The following is an 11,681-nucleotide window of genomic DNA, read 5'->3' on the forward strand; positions in this document are numbered from 1 at the left end:
CATTTTTATCAAACTGTTAAAAAATCTCCAAAACTCTTAAAGCTCGTTCAAACTTAACCCCGGACTCAATAGATGTCTCTCTTTGTATTTTGTATGAAATATATTTTTTTAATTTTATTTTTCATTTTTTTTTTGTAGCCAAATGTAGATAAAGGGATTATTTATGAATTATTTGACAATTCAATTATTGAGTTTACTCAATAAAATTTGCTATCAAATAGGAAAATCCCGATGAATGTGCTTTTATCATTTGTTAATGTTTATTTGTAGCTAGGTTCTTGATACATGAAATTATTAAAATGAATTATTTTTAAGATGTACTTCTTTTTTTCCAAAGGGGTTCTTCACCGAATATGTCTGAACCAGTTTTTCTCGCCCGTAAATAGGCTTCTTCGGGTTCCAACAGCTCGTCCTCTGATGGTGTCACTGGTGTTCCATCTGGGTTTAATTGTTTCTTATTCCAGTCATCCACGATTTTATTTGAGTAGACAGCGTTGAATAAATCTTCAGCTGTAAATTCGGACTGTTGAAATTCCGCGGCACGATATGAAACATATGGTTTTAATTCAAATTCTTTTAAATCGGGCACAACTAATTCGGGAATCTTTTCGGCTACTTCAACTTCATTTCCATTTTCGTCTATGATTGTTGTTTCGCGAGCACCGTATGTTTCGAGTGGTATTTGTGGATGACGTTTGTCTGTTTTTTGTTGTTCACGAAACATTCTTGTACCACGAACTTCTGGAGGAATATAGAATTTCCGAAAATTCTTTTTGCTGGCAAGTACCGAAGAGGTGGACACACACCGTCTCGCCAAATACAGCGGAGTTTTCAATGCTACATTCATTGTCGATTTTTTGATTAAAACTTGAAATGTTCGTGCTCTGGGTATCGCACACAAAATTGAAAACAATTAATATAAATCCAAGAGGAAATGATTGAAAATATAAAATCTTTTTTTAGTTTGAATACATTTTTTTTGGTTATGTTAACCATTAGAAGAGCGATACTGTCATCTCTTCATAAACATATGTCAAAGCATTATTATCAGCAACACATATCGTGTTTGTGTGTGTTTTTTCTCTTTCAAATCGGTATTACAGCATCGAGCGCCAAATTATTCTTATGACAGAAAAAAAAGTAGTTTTTTATTTTTGTTGGTGCTTAAATTTATATACAAAAAAAAAAAAAACATGGAAGTGGATGAGAGTTTTAATAACGATGAAAATGTGCCATTGTTAGTTTTTTTTTTTTAATTTCTCTTAAATGGCGAGAGCATCTAATAATGATTCTTTCGTATATTTCAGATCACAGTATAGTCGTACATCAGATGACATCAAGTCGATGATAAAACTGGCCAAACTGAATGAAAAGCAACTAACCGATGTCACACAGGTTTTATACTATGGCGATGTGGAAAGTAATCCCGATTTGAAACTGCTTGAATTGAATGGTTCATTGTTATCGGCCATCGAAGAAGGTCAAACACTTTCGTTTAAAGGTAATGATCGTAACAAGTATCCTCTGTCGAATGCTATGAAATTGTGTCATGTTTATATTTGAAAATCTTTTAGGCGGCCTGAATGAAAAGGTAGTATTATGCACAAATGATCAAACGTTTGAGGTGAAAGAAGCCGGCATTTCAAATAGTCTACTATTGATCCCTGAATTAAAATTGGCACAGTCGACATCAAAATCACCATTGAAAAGTCCAAAAAACCGTGCAAATTCATCAATGGAACGAAATCAAAATGAATCAACTGGCAGCATCGATGATGATGAATTATTTGATCCAACCGCTGAGCGTCAACAAGAGCGACGTATCGTCAAGAAGGTTTTTCACGAATATTTTGAATGCCGTGAAGTTAAGCCGAAATTTCGAAAATTGGGAGAACTATTACAGCTGACTAGATATTCGGGACCGGAAAATGAATATTGCATCGATCGTTCGTTGCTATTTACATTTAATCAATTGCTTAATACAACACAATGCAGTCGTCGCGAATTTGAAAATGGCCTTAAAAAGTTTCGGGCCTTTGAATTTGAGGGTCGTATGCGTGTATTTGACATTGAATATGAATATCGCTTGCTGTCATTGCTTTTGGGTATTATTACTTTCGCTCTTGCTATTCATTCTTTTGCTTATTTTTCCATTTTTTTCGATTCTTTTCCAGGTATTATCACTGAGAATTCTTGGCCTATTGATGGAATCGATCGCGATGAAACACTCAGCGCTATTTCGGAAACGATTGCACCGGCGCCAATGTTGCAAGCTATGTTTGATATGTACACATTCCCTTCACAACAATCGTCAAGCTCTCGATGCTTGTACACGTATCGGGAAGAAATGGTCTGTCGAACAATTGCACAAAATGTACTGCAACAAGGTACAAAATTTCATTACAACGATTTTATGGATACATGGCAAAATGCTTTGCCGGACGGTTTTCAAGTGCAGGTAATACCCGTCTAATTGTCACTGTGATACAAAATGAAATACGAATTTTTCACATCTTTATAGGAGAAATATTTACGAGGAATCGGCATCGTTGATCGTTCAGTAGCAAATGTTCCATGTGTACGAACATTGATTGAACAAAATCTGACCACCAGTTTAATTGATCGCTTGAGAGTTTTGTTTAAGACACGAGAACGGTGGACACTGGACGAGATTGAACCGTATATCGAGTAAGCATTTTGTTACCACGGTTGATATATAATGATATTTCTAATTATAGTATGTGGCTTTTTGTAGATTTTTCGCCAATCCACAATTATCGATAACATCGATTTTGGCCAAGCACGCACGCGCTATCACAGAAAAAGGACAACGGATCTACGTTTCCAAGCATGGAGTCTGATTAAGTCAGTCAACAGATGACAGATTGAATATTTATTAGGAGCATACGAATAGTAAAAATTAAATCGGTGGTTTCCAACTGGTGATCCGCGGCGCGCCTTCCAAAATTGGCTGCCCGCTTATTAGAGTCCAAATAATTTTACCAAAAATGGAAATAAAAGTTCAGGAAACTTATTTTTGTTTTGGTTCACTTCAAATATAACTGTTGCATCAGAGCGTAAAATAAGTCGTTTTTGTGCAGAATTAATTGTTTTATTTCTTTGACCACTTAAAAATGAATTACAAGAGAATGTGAAATATTTTATTGATTATTGGTGTCATCAAAACGAGATTTATCCGTGCACGTAATATATGCGGTAGAACTAAACGCATCATGTAAACAAGACCGTTTGATTACCAATTCGATTTCTGATTTCAAAAATTGTGCGTACAATTCATGAGCATTTTCAATGCGATCACGAAACTCATCGAATTGATCGTTGTCTGTTGGTGGAAATCCTTGTCTCAATACGTCATACCTAGGGTTTATCACATGGAAAAGAATGGAAATGAATTAGTAAGTAATGGGACTAATGCAATATGCCATACATTTTGTTCAAAGATGAATCGTTTCGATTCTGTTGTAAAATTTTAATAATACGTTGTCGATTTGGTTCCGGACCATAATAAAATCCAATTGTAGCAATGACAATATCTTCTTCGTCTTCACTGAATTCCATTTGTATTTGTTCCAAATCTTGATGGCGAAGTTGGCAAAAAATTGGTATAATACATGCATTACTTTGTTTAATAATATGCTTTTTCGATTGAATGAAAATCTGGCTTTCGTTCAGCGTAAACGAACTACTGTTCCCCATTTTTGGTTTGATAAACATTATTACCACGCCATCCACCGGCGATGTATTAAAAATGCTAAAATATCCAGTTAATGATGTCAATCTACTTGTAGTTTCATTCACTTCAAGTCGTAAACAGGTGGCTGCATTGCCAAAATTGCGTTCAACACCACGAAGTTTTAACATTGCAGTTCCACCATATGCAAATAAATATACAAAACGCATTGTTCCATCAGGCCAATTGTTTGCTGGTTTAAATACTATTTTTCCAACGTTTGCACCAACATAAGATGGATAAAATGTGACGTCGATTTGTCGAATTTCATTGCCATGCAAAATTAATTTTCCTTTGCCTCCATGTGATGTTATTTCAAACGATGTTCCAATGGCTTCAAGTTGAATGGCCATCCATTTGTCGCTGATGTTCTTGATACGAAATGACTTTGTGACACCCTTGCCCAGCGGCACACACGACCAATTCCTGATTTGAATTATGAATTTTCATCAATATTAATGGTTAAATGATTTTTTTCGATCGATCAGATTTCGATTCTTACAGTTCAGATCGATTTGATTTCACTGGAAATTCACCATCATTGTATGTGAATTCACGATGTTGTGCATAATAGTTTTCAGTGGATTTCGTTTTTTGTACACGATCCATTTCGATTCTTTGGACATTCGATTTTACTTCAGGTGTTGATACTATGCATTTATATAGTGTAGCTTCAGCCAAGTCACCTGAAATTACGGTGTTTTTTAATAAAGAGAAGCCAATTTGTCAAACCGACTGTGTGGTACGAACCAAATCCAACCGTATAAGTGGTCGATGCGGATGGAATCTGTTTTCTCGGACTGTAATCCACAAATATATCTTCAGGACAAAAACATTTATGACGTGTCAAACCATTGGGAGCGGCATCAGAATTCACTTGCACATAAGTTCTGTCAACGATGGTATGCTTTTCAATGAGCTCTGTAAAATTTAATGAACCATCAGTTTTTGGTCGATATTTGGTCCACGTTTTAATATCACCAATCATGTAGGTATTTTCATTTTCTGGCCATTTATGTTGATGCACAGGCAACTCTTTGCTCGACGAAGGCGTATCCATTAGTTTGCCTACAGCAAAAAAAAATATCTGAATGAAAATTACGCTGATCTATAAACGTTACATTCCCTTGAATAAAATACGTAAATTGAACTAACTTGTTTGATCTTTATGGTTAACAATTGTGGGACTTTCGCTCGTTGGATGTATTTCATCGATGTTCGAATTTCGGCTGGAAAAATTTTGACCGAATGAAATGCCAGGACAATCATGAGCATAAATTCCAGAAAAACTTTTGTCCTCGTACATTATCAGACTGTATTTGTATAACTTTATTTAACTTAAAAATGGACAAACAAACTTTAACAAAACGATAAATAAATCAGTACGACTTGTTGAGTCACAGTAACAATGTGTCAATCAACGCACAAAACACAACCGATAATAAGTGTGCAGCACAACTCATTTTGTACTGCTACCTTGATGAATGCACCGCAACAATTTACCGTCAATTTTGAAATCGTTATTGTTTTCTAAGGTTAAGCATCGTTTACACTATGAGACTGCAATTAACAATTTTTTGAAATAAAAGTCGAACATTCGTTGCTAAAAATAATTGTTTAATAGTCTTTATATATTAAAGAATATATCTAGATTTTAATTTGTAAATTGTTTTCAAATGAAATTTAATGAAATGTATGCAAGTCCATATACTTAATCAATTTAAAGGCGATCGGTTTTTAACTTATTGACTGGAGGACTCGGTGCCGATAATGTGTACACTTCATATTCAGTAATTGTGAAATTGTAGTCACCAAAAAGGCTGGACGAGCTGGCATTATTACCTCCATCATATGAATGTGGCAGATTTGAATACGAATCCATGCTACTGTTGCATGCGTTTGCAATTTGTAAATCGGCTCCTGCACCAAAAATTGGCCCAACTCTAAAGAATAAAATCAAAAACATTATATTTAGAACTCTCTTTAAATGAAAAATTGAAGCAAAAAAAAAATGCTCGAAACTAACTCTGGATGGTAGCATATGGCATACGGTTTTTTGATAATGTCATATTTTGTTGGTGGCTCCTGTTCACTGTACAAAGTGAATAAGAATGATCGTTCTGAATGAATGTAGCCGCCTTTACGATTTGTCTTTGCCCACGGTACATCGGTGAAACCGCCGCTTATCTCTCCACGTGAACTTTGTGCAATAACAAATGCCGGAGCAACGCCATCACAATAGCGATGGAAGGCACTGGCTGAAAAACCATTGGTCGATGCACGGAATACAAGACGCCAATTTTGCTTTGGTACGCCGTACCATGCATTCAATGTCGTTTGCAAATGTAATTTATCGTTTTTCAGAATCGATGAACCCGGAAATAGATTTTGAAGAAGACGTGGCTGTAATCGTTTATCATTATCACCAAAAGAAGTGATGCCCATTCCATTTGCACCGGAATTTGAATTATTGTTGCACATCGATGGAACGTTTGATGACATTTGTACAGAACCAAGTGCCGTTGAATTTATAAAGAATGGCGCTTTGCTACTGGTTTGAAGTGCAGCATGTCGATATCGTTCAAGCGACAGTTCCATTGGTACAGCACCCGTTGGTTCAACCTCTTCAGCAAATACTTGACTATCTGAATATTTAATCACAATTTAAATAAAATAATCGAATAATTTCAAAAACCATTTCAATATAATCGCAAAACCATACCGATTAGAAGTAAACGAACATGATTTATGACACCAGCCAAATGTTGACATACTCTGGTTCGTTCTTCTTCCGTCCAACGGCCGGGAAGCAAAGATGCCATTACACCAGCCTTATGTTTTGCCCACGATAAAACACATCGCCAAACATCTTCTTCTTCTAAACAAAACTAAATAAAATAACGTAAACGTATAGATTTGCCGTCTAAAACGAGTGTCAAAAATGATTTTAAATTATTTACATAGTCCGATGAAATCAGTTTAATGATGCCGTCTTTCGGTAAATTCAAAAATGAACTGGTTTTTACACATTCGGTTGCATTTTCGCCAATGTATGATGTGCATCGTTCCAAAAGTGAAGACGTACACTTTGCATCTAAAAAGACATATCGAATTTAATTTTAATAGTGGTAGCATTCATTTTCTAGATAAATTCAAGTGTTAAAGAAAAAGAGTGGGTGTTTGTTTGGTTGAATTAAAGAATGGAATTTTATTGAAATTAAAATACGTTTTATCTATTTAATGGCGATAGATTTATTTGACATCGAACAGAAGCCAGATTATCAGAATTGACCGGCCACTATGAAATCGACATGCATGTATTCTTATAACAAGATCATGGTTCTCACTAACCTAAGAATTTTATCTTATTAAACATGAATTTTGTATTTTAAAAAAAAATGTATTTATTGAATGTTTCGGTGTATACATTTGACGGCGGCTGCCACACTGACATAACCTCAATATACGTGTGTGTTTTGTATTCTATTTCTCTATGCTTGTGTTTACGATGATGAACTGCTAACATTCTGGATAAGCGTGATATTGTCTCCTTTCAGCATAATTCGGCCCAATGAACGGCGATTTTTTGTTTTAAGATGATATTCCTCAGCATCGTCCAGCACCAAATTCATGTATTCATCGAAACCAACGATATGACCCTCAATGCGAAGCGAAACATTCTCGTACAGCCACACTTGGACACGGGAACGATTTTGCAAATATCGAAAAATCAAGTTGATGGGCTGAACCATCACTTTTTGCACCTTTGTATTACTTTTGAACGACATTTTTACGATAGTTTTATCTTGTTTTTACTTGCTCAAACCGAATAAATTCAACAGTGATTGATATAGCTTGGTGCGGTAAAACAAAAGCGACAAATAAACGTTTGACAATCATCACACTTTTTACTTTCATACCGTCAGGGGGCACTATATATTTCGTTTTACACTTCTTTTCCACTTCACAATAGTTTCGTTTGGATTATAATTTTTTTTAATACACGTTTTTATTTTTTGTCCATTTAGATTTCATTACAATATATTATTTTTATTAGAATTTAATAAAATATTTTTTTTTATTTCCCGTAAAAAAGTGTTTCAATATGATATCAATACGAGTTCATATTGATAACACAGATTTCATGTAATGCCATCTACCGATCAATAGCGACCATAGCTTCTTGTACATAGGATATGTGTATGAGTTTATTTTCACTTCTCACTAACCGAAATAAACATTTCGAATGTTAAAATAAAAGAAAAATATCTACTTACTTGAAGATTTCTCTTGAATTTCCATAACGGCAGCCAAATAGGTGCAAGCATTTGTAACTGACAATGTGGAAACAACATAATCCTCACAGGCCGCCTTTAACTCATCGATACCAATATCCTGTGCCAATATCATAAGTTCAAAAACACGAGCATCTTGAAATATAATCTGTCATTTGTTTATTTGTAAAAAAAATGGATATGGATCAATACAACAATATAAAATCTGTGTTACGAAATTTTCGTCAAAATTAAATTGCATACCTTTCCAGTGTAAGCGTACAGAATAAATTGACGGAATACATTTGCATTTATGTGTGGCAGGCGAATTTGTGTTGGATTGCCAGAAACAGTTGGTGAAACAGTACATCCAGGAATGCGACAAATTTCATCTCTTTTTGTTGTCTGAAAACTTCTACATCTAAAATCAATATGAAAAAGTTCTTTCAGATCCGCACGCAGAAAAAAAAAGTTAATTTGGGTTTAAAAAAAGTCACACGAAACTTTTGAAAAAGTTCTTGATCGAAATATTTCAATATTCCGAATAATTTATATTTCGATATATAGAAATGACACGGACTGATTCGATCAATCAATCGATATATAATTATTCGTTAGAACTTTCAATGACAGAAAATGCAAATATAGTTCGAACGTGATAAGCAAAGGAAAAGTTATGACATGGATTGTTTTTCACGGCAAATCCGGAATTATATGGAAATTAAAAATCAACTCTGTCAGAATCAAAAGTACCCCACTGATAAACGGTCTTATTGATTTTCAATCGAAAATTCATGCCGAACTAATAACAACGAAAAAATTGTCTTGTTAAAAGTTTTGAACGATTTCAATAAATTAATCTCGAAATGCTTTCCATTTTACGGAAAATGGGAGAGAAATATCATCACATTTAATGTGTTCACACAAAGAACAAAAAGAATTCAAAGTGATTATATTCAACGCTCAACTTTTTTTGCGTATTTCGAAGAATTGGTGTTTTATTATTTTTTGCAGTCGTCGGGTAATTGGGTAAAATAAGCATTTTCTTTGAATTCAGAATTTCGTTTATACAGAATTTCCATTGGTAAGGCCGTCAGAAGATGTTTGTCTATAAAAAAAAACCAATCTTTCACTTCACTTTATATGTACCTAGCTTGTAGTATAATTCTATGAGCATAGATACGCTCTTCCTCTCGATCCACCAGGAATATAATATCGGCCGTTTCTTGATCTTCCGACAAACGTTGCAAATCGACCAAAAGTTGTGGCACGCCGGCAAGTGATTTTTCAGATACTTGAACTGCACCAAGCTTATCGTTCATTGTCTGAAGTGTTGATACTGGTCCAGGTCGTACTGTTGTTGTCATTTTGGCACAAATATTATTCGATTATACGGTCCAAATCAGTTTTATTTCTTAAATTGAAATGATAGTTTTTTATGACAAATAAATGTTTTATTTTATGATCGAACACCCTTTATATTTCGGAGACAAAAAAATGGACGATGCAATCACTTCACATGCATAACAAAACAGCAAACAAATTTTAACGAATTTTATTTGGAATTAATGTGTATTGATTTGAAAGAATTCAGCACAAATGATATTAACAATAACATTCTATTGATGTTTAAGTTTGAAAAAAAAAAAGACTAATCACTGACTTTATTATTGTTGTTGACGTGAACTATAGATGTGTGTATACGCGCATGTATGTATTATGTGATGTAAGCGCGCGTTGGTTTCAACCACTACAACACAAAAATGAACGCTGAAAACAGTCGCAACAGGTACAAAAAAAAAAAATACCTGAAATAAAGCAGCATTTCTTGCCATTGCGGTTGAAGAAGTGAGCTATAGCAAATGTTTCACATACATGCACACATGTGTTGATTTACTTCCAAAAAATTCCTTTGGTATAGCTGTGTAAATGTGTGGCGAAGCAGTTTCAAGAAGGATGCACAAGAGAATGGCAAAAACACAGTCACCATGGTATAGTGGAATATTCTTTTGGAATCCAAACACAGACACAAGGTAGAATGTAGTTTTGCCTATCATAAAAATTCAATTGAATTTCTCGGGATTATTAACTATTGTATATGTTAATATAAATGAGATGGTTAAATTACGATATATACTCTTCCGAAGAAGTTTTTAAATTGCCTAGATGTCGGAGTTTTATTTTTGTTTTTATCATTTTAGCTGGGGGAGTATCACAAAAAAATAAGTAAGCAATTTTCAACTGACTGCACCATCGAAGCAAGCAACTACGATGCTATTCAAATAAAAATCGGCAGCTAACAAAATAGATGCAATGTGACCGGTTTTCAGTTGGAACAAACTGGGAAACTGCGGCAATTAAAAACAATTTTTTTATTATTTCATGTTTTTTGTTCAAGCAAAAGTAACAACCATAGAGAAAACTAATCATATTCATTGAAAAAGAAAAATCATTCGTTTTCTGTCGATTTATCTGTTCGATGTGTTGATGTTGATTATGCTTTTTCCGATTACTGCTGCTTGATTTGATAATTGAATTTGTTGACTAATGAAAAAGTAAATTTTTAAGTGATTCTCCCCAACCATTTTACGTTTGTTTCAAGATGCTATTTTTATCATTTATGTTTTTGCAAGTACATTGCTATATTTGGCTTGATTTGAAATGATTCGATGGGACTTTTGTTACGTCTTAATAAGGAAATAAAGTGTAGAATTTGACAGACTTGTAGAATTTGATGGTGGGAGTGTTTTGCCGATGAATGAAATAAATAACTTTTTCCATGACATCACATCACATCCATCGAATAAATTATATTTTGGTGCGCTCGTCTAGGGTGTGAGTAAACAAAGAATTCGTTCGAAACCTCTTGTGTGTCTCGCTTTCAAATATATGTTTGTTCGTTCATTCACACAAAAATGCACACAATTGACTGCACAAACAGCACACAGTCCATATGTGCAAATGTGAAATTGTTTGTTCGCACCTAGAATCATTGGCGCGCACATATCAATATTGAAGAAAGGGGGAGAGATAGATATACAGAGAACGAAACGACCGAGGGTGGTAAACCAATTTCCTTTGCTGTCATTCAAAATTTTCGGAATGCGAAATGAAATGCAATGCATCATATTTTGCCATCCAAATTGTTGTTCTTTTCCTTTCCCCGATTCGCACTTCAAAATTCATCGAAAACTTTTATCAAGTTCATATATATGTATATACGACTTGTTCAACAAGTAATTTTTATGAAATAATGAAAATACCATCAAAAATTCAAAACGGCCCATATGAGAGATATAGTACACTAAGCTCAAAACAAGTATTCATTGTTGAAAATTCGATTTTCACAATTTTTTGATTGGTATTTACCACTTGATAGATTACGGCTCGTTGAACTTGATGTGTAAACATTTGCTGTTGTTATCAGTGTGAATGGTGTTTTTTATTCATCTCGGAAGTGTTCAGTTATGGATTTTTCATCAACACTTTAAATGAATAACCTGCTGCGCCACTTTTTTAACATTTAAAAATAAATCATATAAAATTAGAAAATCAATAATGATATTATTTAAACTTAAAATACATTTTAACTTGGTTAAATTTCAATGCAATAAACAAATTTTCAATCGATAAAATCTCCCATTTTGAGGAAAAAC

General features: G+C 34.1%; 5 protein-coding genes across 6 annotated transcripts; 1 reads left to right on the top strand and 4 right to left on the bottom strand.

The window, feature by feature from the left end:
• Positions 1 to 236: 236 nt before the first annotated feature.
• Positions 237 to 1,020, bottom strand: LOC116344397 (39S ribosomal protein L41, mitochondrial). The gene has a single exon (XM_031772910.1). The coding sequence runs from the start codon at positions 845 to 847 to the stop codon at positions 311 to 313; it is 537 nt and encodes a 178-aa protein (XP_031628770.1). The 5' UTR covers positions 848 to 1,020; the 3' UTR covers positions 237 to 310.
• A 173-nt stretch (positions 1,021 to 1,193) lies between these two features.
• LOC116348653 (sister chromatid cohesion protein DCC1) lies at positions 1,194 to 3,086 on the top strand. Its single transcript, XM_031779717.1, has 6 exons — positions 1,194 to 1,237; positions 1,308 to 1,501; positions 1,575 to 2,105; positions 2,175 to 2,458; positions 2,522 to 2,688; positions 2,756 to 3,086. The coding sequence occupies exons 1-6, from the start codon at positions 1,194 to 1,196 to the stop codon at positions 2,859 to 2,861; spliced, it is 1,326 nt and encodes a 441-aa protein (XP_031635577.1). The 3' UTR covers positions 2,862 to 3,086.
• A 16-nt stretch (positions 3,087 to 3,102) lies between these two features.
• LOC116348640 lies at positions 3,103 to 5,226 on the bottom strand. Of its 2 annotated transcripts, XM_031779707.1 has the most exons (6): positions 4,907 to 5,226; positions 4,733 to 4,819; positions 4,502 to 4,672; positions 4,254 to 4,437; positions 3,449 to 4,177; positions 3,103 to 3,378 (listed from the first exon to the last, which is right to left on the bottom strand). In XM_031779707.1, the coding sequence occupies exons 1-6, from the start codon at positions 5,055 to 5,057 to the stop codon at positions 3,162 to 3,164; spliced, it is 1,539 nt and encodes a 512-aa protein (XP_031635567.1). In that variant the 5' UTR covers positions 5,058 to 5,226; the 3' UTR covers positions 3,103 to 3,161. The 2 variants fall into 2 exon arrangements, with proteins under 2 accessions (XP_031635567.1, XP_031635559.1); XM_031779699.1 differs by having other exon boundaries at positions 4,502 to 4,819.
• Positions 5,227 to 5,347: 121 nt separating this feature from the next.
• Positions 5,348 to 9,746, bottom strand: LOC116347569. Its single transcript, XM_031778222.1, has 7 exons — positions 9,175 to 9,746; positions 8,290 to 8,446; positions 8,029 to 8,194; positions 6,712 to 6,845; positions 6,474 to 6,639; positions 5,778 to 6,396; positions 5,348 to 5,694 (listed from the first exon to the last, which is right to left on the bottom strand). Exons 1-7 carry the CDS (start codon positions 9,390 to 9,392, stop codon positions 5,472 to 5,474), a joined length of 1,683 nt encoding a protein of 560 aa, XP_031634082.1. The 5' UTR covers positions 9,393 to 9,746; the 3' UTR covers positions 5,348 to 5,471.
• On the bottom strand, positions 6,931 to 7,651 carry LOC116347578 (probable small nuclear ribonucleoprotein E). The gene has a single exon (XM_031778233.1). It carries the CDS (start codon positions 7,537 to 7,539, stop codon positions 7,255 to 7,257), a length of 285 nt encoding a protein of 94 aa, XP_031634093.1. The 5' UTR covers positions 7,540 to 7,651; the 3' UTR covers positions 6,931 to 7,254.
• Positions 9,747 to 11,681: the final 1,935 nt, after the last annotated feature.

This window comes from Contarinia nasturtii, unplaced genomic scaffold, assembly GCF_009176525.2.
Source record: "Contarinia nasturtii isolate CC-2019 unplaced genomic scaffold, AAFC_CNas_1.1 Cnas_scaffold_129, whole genome shotgun sequence".
In the NCBI taxonomy this organism is placed as follows: Eukaryota; Metazoa; Arthropoda; class Insecta; order Diptera; family Cecidomyiidae; genus Contarinia; species Contarinia nasturtii.